We start from the raw sequence: 21,689 nt of genomic DNA, 5'->3' as shown, positions 1-21,689 counted from the left end.
AAATAACAGCTATAATAAAAACCCAAGATTAAGAACTTTGGCAATTTTCGGGGCCCGAAATGTACATCAAAATTGTGTAGAACCCTTCACCCTAAAACCTAGAGATATCAAAAAGGGGTTATACTAAAACAAAACAAAAGAATACGAATACTAATTTAAAGTATACACGAGTGACTTCTGTAATCTAATTTTATTAAGCTCAATAAAAAAATGAGATCAACGGAGTTCATGAGGTCGAAAGCCTGCAATGGTCATGATGTCACCCCTGGGTCGACCCCGCTGTGCTCACTCGGGTGAGCCCCTAAACGAGAGCTAATCGAACGATCACACTCGCCCTCTCGTGGTGAAGTCATGCACCTCGGGTCACCCCCAAGTGACCCACGTCACAAGCAGGGCACTGGGGGCTGACCCGGGTGAGCCCCTGGAATGACGTCAAGGCTATTCGAACCAAGCGACCAAGGGAAGCTAAATGAACGCACCCAATGACTCTTGGGGTTCTCTAGTACTATGAAACCCAATAGACCGTATTGAATAACCCCTTTATTGTTATGAAAGTCGCCATATTGTAGGGCAAACCGTAGTAACAATAATTTGTTGAACTTATGCGCGTCTAAACGCGTACATCAATGAAGAATGCAGCACGCAACATTCCTGGTATGATTTCTACGACAGATTAATGTTGAATTTGGGTAAAACACCTGTTAATACAGTTGAGTGTTTTACAATAATAACATTCGGCCGTCCATGCGTAACCAAGGTGGTTTGTTTATCAACAAAAGAAAGGTCTATACCAAGCGACAATGTTTAAAAATGTGTTTATGTGGCTATCATTATGTTATAATTATGAATATGTTTATCTATTTATTCCTGTTAACAAATCGGAGTGTCATTCCTTTCTCTGGGAGAATCAGTCCATGTTTGCCAACATTCGGCGGGATCTGATGGTAACAAGAAAAGAAGAAAGAATACAACAATTGACGTTAAAAATTTCGTTATGGCGTTAAAATTGTCCAATTTTTAACATGAATAAATAACAGGCATAATGCCATCCCCATTTTATGACTGAGTCAAGTCAATTCAGTACCGATGTTTTCCATACTTCCGTGACAAAATATCGACAATTACATGTACAACAGAGTAAAGCCAAAACAACATTAAGTAACAGTAAACATAAGTGTATTAAATAGAGTATAGGGCCGTTTATAAAAAAGAGCCAGACAGACAAAGAAACAAAACAAACAGACAGACATGAAACATAAGGAGAGACGATCATAATACATGACAAATTACTCCGACACAAGATAGATCAAAGGAAATACAACAAGTTCATAATATAACCGACAAGTCTGAAGAACAGTTTTTTAAACAGAAGCGAGTCGATTAGGCAGTCCCTTTAAAAAAAGATATGCTTATCATTGACACGCCCATAATTGCAAGACTATCACTTTCACGGATTCCCTTTTAAAAACAATCTTTTTATACAACCACAACCTTCCGACAGAATGAACCCCAACGTTTTCATCACCTACTTTAGGCCTTTTCGAAACCATGGCTTCGGCTCCAGATTCGGCTCAGGCTAGCTTGGCCCCGCGGTTGTTTTGACAATATTGTACGTGCTTTGCGTACGTGCTCAGCAGGGCTTCATACAAGAGGACGGAGCCTGAAACCGAATCCAAAGCCGAAGCCGTGGGTTCAATTAGGGCATATAAATATTGGTTGCGTCATTTTTGGAGCAAGGTTCCCATGCGTCATTTAGTGGTGTGCCTTTCGGGCGACGCATGCGTATAGTGAGACGCGCACAATATCATACTTGCAAAATTGAACCACAAAGTGAGGTCGAACGCACATATTATGTTTAATGCACCCACATCAGCAGTCGTCCAATGGTTAGCTTACACATCTAACGTCTCACCACAGGGAACCAGGCTATCAAACTATCACCCTTTTGTCTTGTGAGGGCGCTGTGCGAGAGTGTGACGTCACGGGGATCTACGACAAGTATCCATACACTGAATCAAAACGCAATGACACTGAAGTGCTAACACAGCAGTTTGATCCAAGACCATGACATGCATTGAATATGAAGACTAACAAATCTAATTTACCTCTGTGTTCTGGCAGGTCTCTATGCGAAACCTCTGCAGCATACGGACCATTACAACAGTTATCTCCATTGTGGCGAAGCGATACCCGATACATTTCCTCGGGCCTGCTCCAAAGGGTATCCATGACATTGTGTGCATCTTCTCCCTCTTCTCGGGTACCCAACTGTAACAAAAACACAGGAAATATAACATTGACCCCCTTGCACAACTGGGCCCAATGTCATGGCTCTGCTTACCGTAAGCACAGAATCGGTGCTTACGGAAGCAGGGAATTTTGTGCTTACGGCAAGCGTATTTCGCGGGTTAGCGCCGAATTTTGGCTTCTGCGCGTGCGTACTCCCCGTTACTGGGCATTCTCATAGATATAGAATAGAATAACTAGATCGGCCGCGCGTACATACGCGGGTTCTGGCATGGGGGCCGCCATTGCCTATCTCCCGTGTACATTTTCTGTGCGTTGCCGTCAGCACGTGACTTTTTGCCGTCAGCACGTGACATTTAGCGCGTCAAAGGCCTATCTCCCGTGTTCATTTTTGCGCGTCGCCTTTCGAACGTGAAATTTTTACCGCGTCCATGGCGAACAAAAACTTTTTCTACACAGGCAATGGCGCGTTTGTACGCGCGGCCGATCTAGTTATTTTAATTCTATATCTATGGGCATTCTACGATTACAAGGCTTGCGCAGAAATTCGGCGCTTGCACGTAAGCGGGGAATTGTGATCGTAAGCGCAGAATTTGGAGGTAAGCAGAGCCATGAAATTGGGCCCTGAACACACCTCCTGGCACTTCTTTTTGGAATTCAAATACGTGTGGTGTAGACCCACTCACATTTGACCGAATATGGCTAACAGGATCAGCACGTCATGTGAGTGGGTCTACACCACACGTGTTTGCAAAACTCACATAGTCTTGTCAAGCAGTCACAGTCAGGTTTGTCTTTCCTGATAACTTTGTTTTCCTTTTTTTCAAAATGTTCTTTAAAACTCCCCATTTTATAGTCACTTAATCAGAATAATAAGCTTGAAATTGAAATAGAAGCTAACATACACGTTATGGTGTGGTTGGGGTTTGTCCATATATAGCCCATGTTGGACTCATCCGTTTGCGTTGCATAGCCTACATGCAGACAAACGCCATGCGAAAGGGTATGCCAAGCAAATTGGGACAGACGGATGTGCGGCCCTTAAAATGTAGCTCGAGCCAAAGTCGCCTGACCTAAAAGTAGCCCCAAACCTGTACCTAAATGTCACCCGGAACTTAATGTAGCACCAGGCCGCACAGACGGATTATTAAAAATATCTTACCGCTCAGGGTCAAATTTGAAGGGTTCAGGCCATGTCTCTGGATCGTGGTGAACCACCCAAACCGGGACTTCAACCAGCATACCTTTGGGTATTTGCACACCCTTGACGACGCAGTCAGACTGACAAATCCGGTCGTACCTTTAAATTGGCCGGGGGGAATAGAGTGGCATTTTTTTAATATTTAAAGACAGTGGACATATTGGTTCTTGTCAAAGTCCAGTCTTCTCTTTTGATGTGCCTCAACATATGCACAAAACAACAAACCTGTGAAAATTTGAACTCAATCGGTCGTCGAATTTGCGAGATAATAATGTAAGAAGAAACGCCCCTGTCACACGAAGTAGTGTGCTTTTAGATGCTTAATATCGAGAGGTCTCGAAATAAAATTCGTGAAAAATTACTTCTTTCTCGAAAACTACGTCCATTCAGAGGGAACTGTTTCTCACAGTGTTTTATACCATCAACCTCTCCCCATTACTCGTTTACCAAGTGAGGTTTTATTCTGATAATTATTTTGAGTAATTACCAATAGTGTCCACTGCCTTTAAGTCAATATTTATCTTTGAAGGCATTGGAAACTATTGGTTATTACTCAAAATAATTATAAGCTTAAAAACTTGACTTCGTAAACAAAAAACCTACCCTTTATAAGACCGTGTTTTTGTTTTGATTTGTTTATAAATCACAGTTCTTGAGATCATAAAATCACCTAAAAACTTGACATTGACAAAATGATCAAACTTCAAAGTGAAAATTAAGAGTCCAAAGTGTTGAATGAATGTAACTATGGTCAATCTTTACCTAACACGTATACCACAGAACAGAAAATTCGCTCAATCATATTATGCATGTAATCCCAATGGGAGACTTTTTGGACACGAGGTGGCAGCAGACTTACCAAAAACATTAGTATCGGTAAAGTGCACATGCACAACACTATACGTGCATTTTACCTGGAATTAACGTCTGCTGCCAACTAGCGTTCCAAAGTCCATCGTTCAACCCCGGTCTAGAGCGGGACTTGAACCGGGATACACAGACTGGGGTGAAAAGCTGGGAAAGGACACACTGACAAACATTATTAAAATAAATAGGGGGCTTTGGGGCGCTAGGTGGCAGCAGCCTTACTGCTGCCACCTAGCGTTCCAAATTCTACCATTGTGATTTACGTACTCGATGGCCGGCGGGTACACTCGCATTGCTTCGTGTAACACCATATCCAAATAAGTCAGGTCAGAGACGTCTTGGTACGTAAGTTTTGTTCGGTCACCGATGACGTCATCAATCTCAGCTATCAGGCGCTCCTGTACCTCTGGGTTTGTGGCCAATAAATAGGCGGTAAAGCAAAGGGTTGTTGTCGTTGTTTCGTAGTTACCAAGAAAGAAGATGATGGACTAAAAATGACAAAAGCGACAGAAGAGATAGTTTAAAATGGCGGCTACACATTTTGAGACCACATTATGTTTCGGGCGTCTAGTACGCCTCGACATTTATTACACATACCAATAACTATTTTTTGTGTTATACTAACTTTATATACGGCCCCACTACACTTATGTTTACTGTTACTTATTATGCTTTTTGCTTTACTCCGTAGTACAAATAGTTGTCGATATTTTTTGAAATAAAGTACGGAATGAAAGTGTATTTGAATTTAATATAGTTGAATCAACATTGCCTGATGATTGTGCGCTTTTGTGAGGCAGACCTATTGCGTCATGACAATGCACACCCTGACCATTTTGTTTCACTGTTTTGTTTCACTGCGGCAGTCCAAATTTCGGATCTGACCAGGGATATGTGTAGACTGACACCGTCCTAATGGACACTATTGGTATTTACTTGAAAATATTGTTAGCATAAAAACTTATACTTGGTAACAAGCAATGGAGAGCTGTTGATAGTATAACACATTGTGATCAACGGTTCCCTCTGAAGTAACATAGTTTTCGAGAAAGAAGTAACTTTCCACTAAATTATTTGAAATTGGTCCCGAAATCAAGGGTGTTTTTCTTCCATTATTATCTCGCAACTTCGACGACCAATTGAGTAAATTCATTTTAGGGGCGTGTGTTTATAACGGTTACCCCCTTTTTTGTTGTTTAATTAAAAAGGTTTGATAGCTTTTGTAGGCATCAAATAGTGAATGAAGATGTATGTTTACTATCTGAAGAGGTTTCAAATTCATGAGTCGTCAGTCATGTTTTTGAAGAAGAAAAAAAGCGAAAATCACAGAATGTTTTCAGGAGAGTCGCGTAAATACCAGTACTGGTAAACACAAATTGTACATGCTAAATTAATGCTCGTCTCCTGAGACGTAAACATATTTCGTGACATTGTTTTGTGACAAATTTCTCAAAAACTACAGCACCTCAGCAAGTATTATTTTTGATACCATCATTATCTTCAAATCGTGCACAGCTTAAAGTCACCTGGAAGTGGGATTTTTTCAAAATAAAGCTTTTGTCACTAATATATGTGTTTTGATGAGTGGAACAGTTAACTAAGGTTTTAAAAAATCAGTTCTTATGTTATTTACAAATTTAAGAGTAGACCCCGACCCAAGAGGGCGCTGTTCGTGACGGCAGTCTTTGCCTGTAATGCGTAGAGTAAACACAATTGCAAAGTACATGTACGGACCAAGTCGTGAGTTTGTACGTTTCAAAAAAATGTTTTTTTTTTTTTTTTTTTTGGGGGGGGGGTTCCGGCAATGCCGACCAGGTGTATTGCTGCTGAATGCAGAAAAACACTTTTTGAAACGTACCAACTCACGACTTGGACGTACATGTACTTTGCACGTGTGTTTACTATACGCATTGCAGGCAAAGTCTGCCTCGATTGACGTCACAAAAGGGGTAGGCGGAGTCAGCCCCCCAAACAACTTTATATATTTTTTAAACATATAATTCGTGACAAACAATTACTAAAAAAAAATTGTTTTATTGTTCGTAAGCATATACTCTTCCAGGTGACTTTAATGCAGATCTGTGGACATTGTGTCTTGTGTCGTACAAAAAATACCCAAACCCTTTAAGCGTAGCTACGTTTACCATGGCAACAACTTCATCGTCAGTGAGTTCACGTTTCATATCGACAACGACCTTCTCTTCCTCGGGAGTGTCTTCGTCTTGGAAGTTATGGGCTTTCATCATCAGCTGAAGAAAGTCCACGTACTCCTACAAAAAGAAGGAAATACCATATGGGATTTGAGGTAATGCATTGGTAAGGTATCAGTATTTGACACAGTTCATTATACTCTACGTTTCGATCAGTATGCTGTGATCGTCTTCTGGAGAAAGCTGGTAGAAACTTCGAGTTGAACCCTTTGGTTCTTTCAGACCAACCCCAACTCATTAGAGATTATCTTTATAATATGGTGTTACCGCAAACCTTAGATCGTATTTTCACCATGCAAAGTCTAAAATAATATTTGGTTTGCGGTACACCATGTTTTTGTCCACTTGCCGGGTAGATTATGATCTTTAAGAATCTGTCCTCTTCTTTATTCTACTACCGCGGAGTAGATTTTCGGAGTTCGGGAGACTTCTCATTTCTGAAAGGAACTGTCCTGCTTTTCCACTACTACCTGGGCGGAAGGTAGCCCATCTGGATTACTATTACAGCTTTAGTGGATCGAGGGGACTTCTCTTGATACACTTCACTATCCGTGGAGTGAGTTCCTAATATTGGTCTAATCGTTTCGACTAGCTTGCTCTCTATAAAGTCATCGTCAGAAAATACCAGGTGAAAAAAATTACATAAAAAGCAAAAACAAACAATGGGGCAAAATATGTCTCCACATGGATGTAAATAATTGAGTATGAGTGAGTAGGTATACACATTCAAACCGGTGACCGGTAGCAAAAGAGGACAATATGGGTCAACGGTTCAGGAAAGGTCCAAAGTTGGAAAACGTGTACAAAACCAATGGGAGCTATAAAGCTGGGAAAAAAGTCCCAAAAAGGAGGGACAAAACGGGGTGGCAATCTTGATTTTAATCCATTCCGTCTCATTGTAACCAAACTGAGGCTGGACAAAATAATAGTCTGGTGCCATGCGCAATGAGCGTTAGCATTCATTACTGTTATTGGAAACCGGGAACATGACCAAGATGGTGACAGCGTGATTAACGTCTATACAGGAGGTCCACGGTTTTGAAGGCAGTGGACACTATTGGTAATTACTCAAGATAATTATCCGCATAAAACCTCACTTGGTAACAAGTAATGGGGAGAGGTTGATAGTAAAAAACCTTATGAGAAACGGCTCCCTCGGAAGTGACGTAGTTTTCGAGAAATAAGTAATTTTCCACGAATTTGATTTCGAGACCTCAAGTGTAGAATTTGAGGTCTCGAAATCAAGCATCAGAAACCACACAACTTCGTGTGACAATGGTGTTTTATCTTTCATAGTTATCTCGCAACTTCGACGACCGATTGAGCTCAAATTTGCACAGGCTTGTTGTTTTATGCATATGTTGAGACACACCAACTGTAAATACAAGTCTTTGACTTTACCAATAGTGTCCACTGTCTTTAAGGGTATAGCTTGCGTGTGTGGGTGGGGGTGTGTGTGTATGTGTTCGATGCCGTTCGCCGAGCCTACCTTTTGGTTTGGGTCAGCTCTGCGTGTATTTATAATGTCCATGACTATGTTCTTGAAGAAATTCAAGGCTGGTATTGGGTGAATAGAGAATCCTAGCCACTTGAACACAGGCTCCATCCAAGAGAACATCACTGTGGGTAAACATTTCAACAGGGATTTAATATTTATAAAGGTCTTCAACTGGGAATGCTTCTTATCGCGAGGTGAATACCTGAGGCAACAGTTATGTTTATTATAATTAAGCAACAAATTAGTTAAGGGTTTGCTGTTAAGTGCAACCTTAACATCTTTATAGAATAATTCAGATGGGGAAAAAATAATTGTGTACATTTAATTCGTGTGTATGTTTAAATGATTTATTTTCTTTAAAAAATGATAGTCTCCGGGAACGCCCACATAACTACGTCACTTGCTGACATATGGCATGATTCCCTACGTGACGTTGTCATTACTTTCATTTCAGAGAACAATATTGTTATGAGACAGGGTCTGCTAAAAGGAATGACAATTTGTGTTCCTTCTATTGTCAAATTCACTCAGGATTATATATTATGTAACGCATGTGACGCCACGCAGGGAATCAATGGCTCTACAATGCTCGTTAACAAGACAGTTGTTATGCTAACACTTATTTTGAGTATCTACCAATAGTGTCCAGGGCCAAATTTCATTGAGCTGCTAAGCACACAAATTTGCTTAGCATGGAATTTCTTTAGGATTACCAAACAAATTTCCATTTGTTGCATATTGTTTATTACTAATTCAGCTGTTGTTTGCTTATCCTAAAAATCACGTGGAAATTTGGTTGGTAATCCTGTTTTATCAAGGAAGAAATTTCATCCTAAGCGCACTTTTGTGCTTAGCAGCTCTTTAAAATTGGGCCGAGTTCTGGCATTAACATACACTTACATATAATCATCCATGGGAGTTGGATTTCTTTGAATCCTTTGAAGAACCAATTGGCGTTGTCAATAAATGTGGTATCGTCCTGATTCTGTGAATCAATCTTGGTTGCATAGCCGCACAAGGCACCGGTTTCTATGGCAAATGAACCAAGCATCCTACGGGAGGTATTAAAATGGTATCAACAACAAATTACGGAAATGCACACGTCGAGTCTATTTTGAGATGTTAAAGATGCTATGTCAGATTTTTTGCCCAAAACATTAAAAAATAGATTTTTTTGAGTCAATGGTATTTCAAAGAGTATCACCCGCTCTAACGAAAAAAGTTTAACTTTTAATGGTCAGGAACCATGACAAAAGTATAAAACGTTTCTTATGAAACACATAAGAATTGGTCTCGTGATATTGTCGGGATCCCGACAAAAACAAATTTTTGAGCACTTTATTTCACTGCTACCAATAATTGGCGGACTTTATATAGCGCAATGGCTCAAATGTAAGCTTGTAACTTTCTCGACCCCCATCAAAATACCTTTTGAATTTTAAATCAAAATTTGTGGGTCAAATCGGCCAAAAATCTGACATAGCATCTTTGAAGGAATACGTTGCGTTGGATCGGTCGAGTTGGTCTTTGAAAAGCGTTTGTAACCGCTTGTTATAAAATGTATATATGGTTAGAAAGATGTTTTAAAAGTAGAATACAATGATCCACACAAATGTGCCTAAAAATTGCGTGGTTTTCCTTTTACTTTGGGACCTAACACGGTCGGCCATTTATGGGAGTAAAACATTTGACTCCCATAAATGGCCGACACGCAATTTCGAGTAATACTTGTGTATATCATTATATTCTACTTTTAAAATATATTTCTAATCATATTTATTTTATAAGAAACGGTTACAAACGCTTTTCAAAGGCCAACTCAACCGATCCAAGGCATAGTGTTCCTTTAAACAGGTACTTGGGCAAATTTGTTTTTGACGTGAATGCTATTTAAAGGAACGTTGAGACTATACACCACGGTTTCAAGATTGACAATTCTGAAAGCTGCTTTTATTGTAAACAAACCAACAAACGACCCCAAATAGCTGAGTTGTAGGCCCTACATAACTTGTAAGACTATCCTTGCTCAAACTTACTTTGACACCTCCATTTCGCCTTTGCCATCGTCAATGAGTGTCTGAACATTTTTAATAAATAGATCAGCACGGTCATTGACCAAATCCGCCATCTTTAAGAATGTAAAATAAACAAAAAATAAACAAAATAAGTAAATGACTACAATAATAAATAGAAATGTACTAATCCAAAGAATATAACGGATTCTGAAGCCACATGAAGAAACATTGATTGGAGAAAAAGGTGGTGTTTTATTTTGTACTGATCCCTCTAAATGAAAAAGAGTGAACACCACCACTTTCCAGTTGTCCCTCAAATGGCTCTTTAAAGGGTCTATGTAACTTGTGTAGGACAAAAAACACAATGTCCACAGATTTACACTAAACTTACACAGTTTGAAGATAATGACAGTAGAAGGCTTCCCTGTAAATATTACGTGCTGAGGTGCGGTAGTTTTTGGGAAATGAGTAAAACAATGTCATGAATATAATTTTCGTCTCATGAGACGAAAATTATTTTAATCATTTACAAAGGTATTTTCATGACTTTGTTTTATTCATTTCTCAAAAACTACAACACCTCAGTAAGTAATATTTGAAGGGAAGCTTTCAACTATCATTATCTTCAAACCTTGTAAGTTTAATGTAAGTCTATGGACATTTTGAAAAAGTACCCAAATCCTTTAACTAGAGTGGTGGTTATTGCACTCTTTATAGAGGAGTTTCACTCCAGGACAGAGTGAAAAATCACTCAAAAGGATACAAACTACCATCTAAAAGAATGGAACCCATGGACAAGCTCTCAAAAAAATCAGGCAGAGAATGATGCGTTTTGCTGGCCACTGAAAACAGGAACAAATACGAACTAGTATCCAGTATTGTTCTGTGGACCCCTAAAGAAAGTGTTTCAAAAAGCACTCGTTAGAAAAGCGTTCTTAACAAATCGTGAAAAAAAAAAAAAAAAAACCTCCCCCCCCCCAAAAAAAAGGGGCCAAAACCAACAAACAAAAACTAAGAAGTAATCGCTCGTTATAGCAATATTTTTTATAGATGTTTGCTATTTCAAGATGAACACTTTATAACACCTTTCATGTATGACATTTAAGTTTGTTCGATATTTACTGTACAAACCCATGGGAATGTCCAATATCAAGTATCCAATATATAAAAAGCAACATTGATATTTTTGCTGTACAAACACATTATGTGAATGTCCGTCATCCACTATAATGTCATCTTTCATTTGTGGGAGTTCAATGTACGATTAATGGCTTACCTTGCGCATCTTGCTGTTGCTGAATGTTGGTGCAATGGTACTCCGCATTAACTTCCATCGATCACCCTTTAGACCGAGTAGATCATTACTGAGGAGGTCCGGTCGCAGAGGAAATATCTTTTTGGGATAAAAGAAACCAGCAATGAACAGGGCCCATAACCATGGCTATGTCTACCGCCGAACTCTGTACCTACCATCGCCAGTCTTCACTTGCGGGCCAAGTGCCGAATGTAGCGAGGTTAAGCTGCGTGTGACGCGAGCAAATACGTGAACATGAACGTCAGAAAATTGTGTCGTTTCTTGGTGACGTCACCACTTTGAGCTTATGGACGTGCGTGCGGCACTTAAATGTAGCCCGAGCCCTAAATGTAACCTGACCTAAATGTAGTCCCAAACATGTACCTAGATGTAGCCCCAAACATGTACCTAGATGTAGCCCGGACCTACATCTAGGTACATGTTTGGGACTACATTTAGGTCAGGCTACATTTAGGGCTCGGGCTACATTTAAGTGCCGCACAGACGTGAAAGTGGTAACTTTTACAGCAAAACTCACTGTGACGTTCACGTTCACGTTTTTGACTCTCGTAACGTGCAGCTAAACCACCCCGAATGCCTAGTTACGTGGAGTATGCACGCACGCGCACAAGCGAGGTTTAGCTGCACGAGCACTCGAACGTGAACGTCAAAAAAATTGTTTTGTTTCTGTGTGACGTCGTCACTTTGGGCTTATTGCATGCTCACGTATGACGTCTGCGCACACTTACGTACCTGTCGTGAAAAATTGTAACTTCACGTATAAAACGTGAGATTTTAACGACACAATTTGTTGACGTTCACGTTCACGTTCACGTTCACGTTCACGCGGAACGTGCAGCTAAACCTTCTAATATTCCCTGCTAACATGTGAAATGCACTTGACGTAATGCGTTGTTTCATACGAAACGCTGGGAGTTTGAAAGCTGATAATGAATTGTTCAATTAAATGTTTTGTGGTTAAATAATATACTGTTTCGGTATGAACTCAGATGGATAAATACTCACTTGACGGTCGCAGAAATTGTTGAATTTTTTGACAAGGACTTCCTCAAGCATGTCAAGGTCAGAGGTAATGATGGCCTTTCGTGCCCCCTCAAACACACTGTCAATGAAAATACATTATTGGTACTAAAAGGCAAAATAACTGTTAGCAAACTTACTTGTGAGTAATAGAGAGCTGTTGATGGTATAAAACATTGTTAGAAACTGCTCCCTCTGAAGTAACGTAGTTTGAGAAAAACAAATAACTTCTCACTCAATAAGCTTCAGCATAAGCCTTTTATTTTGAATTTGAATCCACACAAAAATTTGCAACAATTTCTTTTGTGTTTTTTCTTTCATTTTTTTTTTCTTGCAACTTCAGAGACCAATATTGAGCCAAAATGTCACCGGTTTGGTACTTTATGCATGTTGGGACACACCAAGTGGGTCTATTTACAATTAACAAATAAACGTGTCCATCGGTGTATTTAATGAATGAACAAAACAAAGTCACTTTTTAAGGTTTCCTCAGTTTGAGTCAGCTTTCCCAGCTGTAATACAGTGCTCGTTATATTCAAAATGTACACAAAGTTACGAGCACACCCCACCACAGTCACGCGACTGAATGGTTTAGTTGCGACATTTCTTTTCACTTTGGAGAAGAAAAAAATCGTGCACACAAAATGTAATGCAAACTTGAATATAGATTGTTTGACATATTATTTACCTTAAAACATTACACAGAAACAAAAGATGAGACTATTACAACATACAAAGATAATGTTTGAACACTTAATTTGCGGAGTGTATTTCAAACATGAACAGTCACAGGTTAAGTAAAATCTTACCCGTATACTTTGCCATATTTGTTTCTCCATGCCTGATGTGCTTCGTGCATTCCCTGGTTCCAAGATATAACACAAAAATGCAATAAAAACACATAGAAAAAACGTATAAGAAGAAAACAAAAGAAAGGCAAAGAACAACGCTTATTGTACCTTAATAATTGTGAACAGAAAAATGCTGGTCAGGGTTTTACCACTACGCTTCCTGTTCAAAATTCACCCAAATCCAGGTCTCTTTGGTCTTGACTTAAATTCTGTGTCAGAAGCCCATTTTTAAATCTTTAACTGTGTCAGCATGACCCGGAGATGATTCAAGCCCCCCCCCCCCCCCCTCTGGAACTTATACCCTTTTCGAAACCACGGCTTTGGCTTTGGATTCGGCTCAGGCTAGCTTGGCCCGGTGGTTGTGCGTGCTTTGCGTACGCGCTCAGTGCTTCAGACGAGAGGATGGAGCCTGAAGCCGAATCCAAAGCCGAAGTGGTTTCGAAAAGGGCCCTAGTCTTGGTCCAAGACGTTACTATCTTATACTCGTAACGCAACGTGACATGACGGCGAACTTTTCGTCTTGAATTCATTTCAGTTGACGACTGTCTGTATGGAAAGGCCGTGTCCGATTGGCGGCTACAGCTACGGCTTCTGCTATTAAATGTCTGCGTCATCATGAGGTGAGGACGTACTTAGCAACATTCTTGGCAAAGGTCGTAGCCGTATGTAGTTGTAGCCGCCAATTTGGACACGGCCTATTAAGCTGGAAATCAGTGCGAATAATGTCGGCTCGCCATTTGAGGCAACGGTTTAAAAATCCCATAACTCATTGCAGGATGATTAAAATGAAGAAAAGAAAACAACGTTATACTTATCGTTGTTTACAAACCAGCTAAATATTCAACCAGAAGTGTAACAAATATGTGTATCAGTTATGATTGAAGTGTTGTAATTAATGTTCCTGGTTGATTTATGTTTGTACATGTATGTGACTTCTCGGCAGAACGGGTGCAGTGGGAAAGCCTCTCGATAAGCTCCAAGCTTTTTATAGGCAACCCATCAGGCGTGCATCTGTTTCAGTGGTGCGTCGACATGTATGTTGTCTGTCTTTATGTCGATCATTTCTAGGTCTGTTTTTCCTGTTCAGTGATTTTATGTCTGACATTTTTCCCCCATGTCTTTTTTTGTGTGTAAATTTTGCTAAAAATTATTGTTGTACTCGGCATGTTTTGGTGTAATTGTATTGCGTGCTGTAATGATGCCTGATAAATTGTCTGATAAATAGTTTTAAAATATTTATTGTTTTCTGACGTGAAGAGCAAAAAGAAGAGCTAAAAAAAACCTTACCCCTCCATAAGCTAAGATGTTACCAAACAATGGAAGAGGTGGTGGGCCCGAAAGACCAATCGTCTTGAAGAAAGTCCTTCTCTTGTATGTGCTCCTGAAAAACCAAAAAAATAATTGACAATATTTATATTGAGACAGAGGGGGACAGTTCCTCCTGCCGCACTGGGTTTACGGGTTTACTGTAAATCCACATATGGGTCAAGCCCCCCCCCCCCTAGGATCCAGAATCCGGGTCTGCTGACCCGGAAGTTTTATAGAGTCAGAATGTATCTGCATTGCTTTTACGACCGGAGGTAGAGGATGTGTGGTTGAAGTAACAACTACCCGCAAGTATCAACGTGTGCATCTCATGTGAGTGTGTAATATTAATAACACATTTTTATATAGCGCATTTCACATCATCCGTGTCAATGCGTTTGGACATGCCCAGGGGTGGATTTCACAAAGAGTTAAGACTAGTCTTATCTCGAGTTAGGACGAGTTACGGGTCCTAACTTAGGACTAGCCATACGTTTTTGATATCGCCTACGACTAGTCCTAAGTTAGGAGTAGTCCTAACTCTTTGTGAAATCGACCCCTGGTCATTGGTGCCAAAACATCCCTTTAATCTTTCTCAGCTCCCTGGGGAGTATACAACCTGGGCAACCGTAGTGCTCCAAATGGTTTTTCATACACAGTATTATCAGCCTATACCTCTACCATCACAAGAATCCATACCCCCCCCCCCCATACCCCCCCCCCCCCCGGGGTTAAGAGAAGCAAATAGTCCTACAGTATGTCACGACCGGGTTTCGAAACCACACTCTGATGACTTAACCACCATAACTTGAATTGGATGATATTTAACCACTCACTCATGACGAATGTAATGTAGAAACAACCTCCATTGAAACTATTACAACAAATGGGGAAAATAGTGTAAGTCAGAGAATAGATTCTAAAGTGTACATTCGTAAATACAATAAACTCGCCTTCGGCTTGTACATTCTGTTCACGAATCTACACTCTTCGTCCATTCTCCTTAACTGAATGCTAATAATCATTTTGCAAATAGGAACCAGACTATTTTGTACTTCCAGCCTCGGTTTGGTAACATTGATATCAATGGGACAAATTCAAGATGGCTTTACCATGAAAATATCTTTGATAGGGATTAATTGCGCACAGCGGGTCCATTGTTTATAATCGTGAAATATGGCAGTAAGATGACGCTTTGGGCAATCCATAGTCTATCGCCATGCCATCGCCATGCGTTTAAAGACGTCCTTAGCGAGATTTTTGTAACGGCCCTCGCATGGCTCGGGGAGACGCGATCATAGCGACTGGAACACCAGTTGCTGTTTGTTCTTAATATTCTCAAAATTGCATACCAATAATTGCATATATTTGTTAAATTTGCATTAACTTGTTCATGTATGCTGAACCGCTGACCAGCACGGTCGTTTATAAATGGTTTGGAATATTGCTACAATATTTGAGCAGCAAAAATCAAGATTATCACAGGGAAAAAAACATTCAAAATCGGAAACAAAAGGCCCTTGTGGCTTTGCCACTCGCGTGCGTAGTGTCCCGTTCCAGTCGCTTGGGATTGTGGCTCTCCAAGCCACGACGGCCCTGATAAAAAGGTAGACCTTTCACAACAACAGCAGCCGTAGCTATACCGCGGCCAATTCGGATACGGCCTACCAGTACAAACAGCGGGATGTCTACATAAATGCAGGTTGTGCATTAATGTACTATATATACGAGTTCATGCTCATAATATTCCTTGCCAAGAAAATGCCATAAAAGCAGGACAAATTACCAGTACAGAAATTAATGACATAGAAATCTGGGGTTTTGGGGTGTTTTTTTTTCTTGTTAACTGGTTTAGTCGAAGCCTGACTGAAGAGCAAAATTACCAGTACAAAAATTAATGACACACTCAGGTTCGTCAAACTTTCCAACAAAAATTTAATGACACACAGGTTCGTCCAACTTTCTAGTACAAATAAAATGCAGGTTGGCAAAAGAAAGAACAAACAAGAAACAAAATAAATAAGAATCTACGGTTTGATTTTGTTTTTGATGCTACTGGTTTAGTCGAAGCCTGACTGGAGCAGAAATCGTGGTTTGGAAAAGGCCCCTTTCCCCTCCAAAACATGGACAACATTAAAGGCACTGAGGGACACTATTTGTAATTACTCAAAATACCTGTTAGCATAAACTTTTACTCGGTAACGAGCAATGGAGAGCTGTTGATAGTACTGATAGTGTTGATAGATATTGTGAGAAACGGCTCCCTCTGAAGTAAAGTAGGTTTTTTGGGGGGGGGGAATGTTCTTTCTCGCTCAAATTAATGTTTAAAAACTTCAGGCCCGAAGTCTTTTGAGGCAGCATAAAACACACTAATGCAACAAGGTGATTTTTTTTTAATTATTCTCTTACAGCTTTGATGACCAATTTGACTCCAAGTTTTCCAGGGTTTGTTATTTTATGCATAGGCTGGGATGTACCAACAAGGTTATCTGCATCTGCATCTGTAAATTACTGTACAAACGCCTGATGTGGCTATCCCGTACAGAAATATTGGTATTTGACAATTACCAAAGGCGTCCAGAAAGAAAAAAAACCAGACAGCCATTAAAGACCTAGGACACTATTGGTAATTGTTAACAAAGTTAACAAACCTGTGAAAACTTGAGCTCAATTGGGCGTCGGAGTTGCGAGATATTAATGAAAGAAAAAAACATCCCTGTCACACGAAGTTGTGTGCTTTCAGATGCTTGATTTCGAGACCTCAAGTTCTAAATCTGCGCTCTCGTAATCAAATTCGAGGAAAATTACTTCTTTCTCGAAAACAATGTTTGATACTATCACAATCTCTCCCCGTTACTCGTTACCAAGTAAGGTTTTATGCTAATAATTATTTTGAGTAATTACCAATAGTGTCCACTGCCTTTAACCACAGGACAAAAAGGTGTAAGACAGAAAATAAAGCCGTTATTATTTTCACATACAAACATGATATCATTTGCGGAGGACTGCATTCGATAAGAGGAATACTGTCAATACATCAGCTGTTATAAAGCTATACGATCTTCAAACAGGTTATGGGATTATAGTATGGACGAGTACAAATTATACAACCAACACACGGGAAGAGGAGCAAATTTAAGTAATTTTATATTTCAACTTTTATCTTTTTCTTAATGATGTAAAAATAAATAAAAAAATAAGCCTCCTTACAGACACTGGACACTATTGGGAAATGTCAAAGACCAGTCATCACAACATTTCAGATGAAAGCTGTTGGAATTAATCAATTAGTATCACTTGTTGATTTTAAAGGTAGTGGACACTATTGGTATGGTAATTACTCAAAATAATTATTGCCATAAAACATTACTTTGTAATGAGTAATGGGTAAAGGTTTATGGTATAAAACATTGTGAGAAACAGCTCCCTCTGAAGTGTCATAGTTTTTGAGAAAAAATAGTTTTCCTCGAAATTGATTTAGAACTTGAGGTCTCGAAATCAACCATCTATATGCACACAACTTCGTGTGACAAGGGTTATTTTTCTTTCATTATTATCTCGCAACTTCAAAGACCGATTGAGCTACATTGAGGTTTGTTATTTTATGCATATGTTGAGATACACCAACTGTGAAGAATGGTCTTTGACAATTACCAATAGTGTCCACTGCCTTTAAGACAACTAGACAATTCAATCCTCATCAGGCACTCCCTCCCCCATCCCCACCCCTCTCGAGACAACGCAACTCCAGCTTCCTTTGGGACGAAATGTTGCTGAAATTCAACCTACAAAGTATACGTTAACCGTATACAGAAATGTTTGAAAGAAAAGGGTGTACTAATTTGGTAAGTTTTAAAATCGAAGGAAAAACAAATTAATAGAGAACTGCTCGACACAAAATATAATTATAGGTAGTGAACACTATTGATAAATATTAGCATAAAACCTTACTTTGTAACGAGTAATGGGAAATTGTTGATACAAAACATTGCGAGAAACATTGCGAGAAACGGCTCCCTCAAAAGTAACGAGTTTTCGAGAAAGAAGTAATTTTCCTTGATCTTGATTTCGAGACCTCATAATTAGATTTTTAGGTCTCGAAATCAAGCATCTAAAAGCCAGAACTTCGTATGAAATTGGTGTTTTTCTTTCATCGTATCTCGCAACCTCGACGACCAAATGAGCTCAAATTTTCACATGTTATCTTATGCTTATAGTGAGATACAGTTAGTGAGAAGACTGGTCTTTGACATTTACCAATAGTGTCCATGGTCTTTAACTGTTTGATAAAAAGGCGAAGATAGTTCTTACCATGCAAGTAGAGCAACAATCAATCCAATCAAGGCAAGAGTTACAGACATGATGATCCACTGGTGTACTCTCGTGCAACTGACTGAGTAGTCTAGGTTCCTAGACCATTGGTGTTGCGTGGTCACACACAACCAACGTTCCGATTATGCACGGCAAAAACTGTACACGCTTGTAATGAACGAACGCTAGCGGGCGCTCTGTTTCTCTGATTTCCTGTGCTCACCAAGGTCTAGGACATTCGCAACGACGGGTCTTAACTTTTTTATTGTTTTTCGGCAAATTTCCCCCGACTTTCCGGTGGAGCCAATCAGAGGCTGCGTACGATAAAGAAAGGTTTGCGGTACCACCACAAACCTTTCTGTGTATAATATCCAGATCCAGACTACTGCATTGCCATGATGCAGCTTGAAATGCGATCGTGGCGTTATGCTCCCGACGTGCCAGGGCCCACACTGATGAAGCCTGTATTGGCTAAACAATTTGCTTATAGTTAGCACAAAATAGTATTGCTTAGCAGAAACTGGTTACCAGCCAATTTTTAATTAAATTTGAAATGTTGTAGACTTATGCCTAGTGCCCACCTAAATTTTTGGATAGTAAAGAAATGTTGTACAGTATTTTCTGCCAAACAGATATTAACTGGTGGGCCCTGTAGTGTTATTCACAGTGACAGTTTTTTAATCTTTGGGGAAGGAAATCTTGAGGGATTCAAAAGCGTCTTTGTGAGAATGTATTTTGAAACGTAACCGTAGCTGCAGATCCTGGAACGTAAGCGTAGCTTGACTCGGGATTGAAAGCGTACTTTTTGCTATTGTAGCGTAACCTAAACGTATCTTGGAGTGTATAAGCGTAGCTGAGTAGCTGCGTAGCTTAAAACGTAACAGTATCTTTTGGAGCGTAAGCATATCTTGGACTGTAATTCGTAGCTGCGTATCTTGGAACGTAAGCGTAACTTGACATGGGATTGAAAGCGTACCTTTTGATATTATAGCGTAACTTGAAGGAACATAAGCAGATCTGTAAGCGCAGCTGAGTAGCTGTGTAGCTGGGAACGTTGACATCTTTTGGAACGTAAGCATATCTTGGACTGAAGCGTAATATCTTGGAACATAAACGTAGCTGCGTATCTTTGAACGTAAGCATAGCTTGACTCGGGCTTGAAAGCGTACTTGATATTATAGTGTAACTTGAAGGAACGTAGACCTAAGCGTATCTTGGAACGTAAACGTAGCTGCGTATCTTGGAATGTAAGCGTAGCTTGACTCGGGCTTGAAAACATACCTTTTGATATTATTGTGTAACTTGAAGGAATGTAGACCTAAGCGTATCTTTGAACGTAAACGTAGCCGAGTAGCTGCGCATCTTGGAACGTAACCATGTAATATTTTTTGGAATGTAGTCGTAACAATATCTTTTGGAACAACTCATGAGAAATTGCGAATTTTGATTGCTTGTCGGGTGGCGACTACTGCTATTCAACTCCCAGTTATTTGAAGCGAATAGTCAGGTCATAAATTCCACTAGTTGCCCAATTTAATCATTACCTCAAAAATAACTCATCATTCACAGAATTAAAAAACAATACTTTGTTTGGTAAAATTATGCTTTGAGGGAATTTTGTTTTAGCATTATTTTTATTTCAACCTTTTATAAAAAATTCTCATAATATTTTTAAGCTACTCACACAATAACACTGTCAATAACCATGGAGGTAGATGCGATTTTCCTACGTTTTGACATCATCAACATTACCTGAAACCCATAACAAAATGGAGCATATTGGAACGTTGCGATCATAAGAAACAACGGAGTCGACACCCGCAAGCTGGGAGTTCATAGCGCCCGGGATTTAACACCTCCAACCCCCACGAGACACGGCATAGGCGGTACATGATATTCCACAAGGCTTATTTCACGTTCCGATTGCTCCACGCCGTGGGGCCATACAAGCGTCCGTTACACGGACTCTCTGAATGCTAATCTTACGTTCGATTTTTGACCATTATTTACGATTTCAAATCGTCACGTATCCATAATCTGAATAGGTAGTCTATACTTAAAATTTCACTGTTTTCCTTTTAATAGGCCTATAATGACCACGGAATTACTCTTTGAGTAAAGATTATTAAAAATAGCGCGCCGATCACATTGACCTTTGACTCGGTCTAGTTTGAATAGTCATCTTCAACCCGTCACGTGATATGAATAATCGATTCATTTGCATAGTCTGGCCACGCTTTCAATTTGCAAATGTCCTAGACCTTGGTGAGCACAGGACATGTAGAGATCCGGAAATCAGAGAAACAGAGCGCCCGCTAGCGTTCGTTCATTACAAGCGTGTACAGTTTTTGCCGTGCATAATCGGAACGTTGGTTGTGTGTGACCACGCAACACCAATGGTCTAGGAACCTAGACTACTGACTGAGCGGATAAGAAACTTGTGGTTTCATCTTCTTCAAGGAGTCGTGCCATGAAGTATCCGCTGCTGAGCATGCGCAGTTAGAGCAGGACAGTGATTGACATTGGTTATTTTGTTATGTTTTTATTTTAAAAAGATGCGGGTGTGGGATAAAAAGATGTTTTGAGAGTTGTGCGCGGCGGGTAGGCCAACCCTTGCCATGTTCCATTGTTTAACATCAAAATAATGGCAGTGTAGATGACGCTATGTCACCCATAGCTACGGCTACATTGCCAGCGCCATGCGTTATAACGAATACCGGACAGTCGGACACTTTGGCACCTCGTAAACTAGGCACCTGCATGCAAACTCGGCACCTTACAAACTCGGCGACCACTCGGCATCGGCATTTTTAACCATCAAACTCGGCACCAAGCAATATCACTCGAAG

At 40.0% G+C, this 21,689-nt stretch overlaps 1 protein-coding gene across 1 annotated transcript; it reads right to left on the bottom strand.

Annotated features, from left to right (window-relative positions):
• Positions 1 to 576: 576 nt before the first annotated feature.
• LOC117288760 (cytochrome P450 3A24-like) lies at positions 577 to 18,994 on the bottom strand. The gene is made up of 13 exons (XM_033769591.1): positions 18,841 to 18,994; positions 14,512 to 14,605; positions 13,183 to 13,235; positions 12,359 to 12,455; positions 11,315 to 11,431; positions 10,060 to 10,151; positions 8,924 to 9,075; positions 8,015 to 8,145; positions 6,460 to 6,585; positions 4,583 to 4,803; positions 3,410 to 3,547; positions 2,106 to 2,268; positions 577 to 938 (listed from the first exon to the last, which is right to left on the bottom strand). The coding sequence occupies exons 1-13, from the start codon at positions 18,888 to 18,890 to the stop codon at positions 858 to 860; spliced, it is 1,515 nt and encodes a 504-aa protein (XP_033625482.1). The 5' UTR covers positions 18,891 to 18,994; the 3' UTR covers positions 577 to 857.
• Positions 18,995 to 21,689: the final 2,695 nt, after the last annotated feature.

This window comes from Asterias rubens, chromosome 4 (assembly GCF_902459465.1).
Source record: "Asterias rubens chromosome 4, eAstRub1.3, whole genome shotgun sequence".
In the NCBI taxonomy this organism is placed as follows: Eukaryota; Metazoa; Echinodermata; class Asteroidea; order Forcipulatida; family Asteriidae; genus Asterias; species Asterias rubens.
The sequence above is the reverse complement of the archived record's forward strand: the minus strand, read 5'-3'. Positions and strand labels throughout refer to the sequence as shown.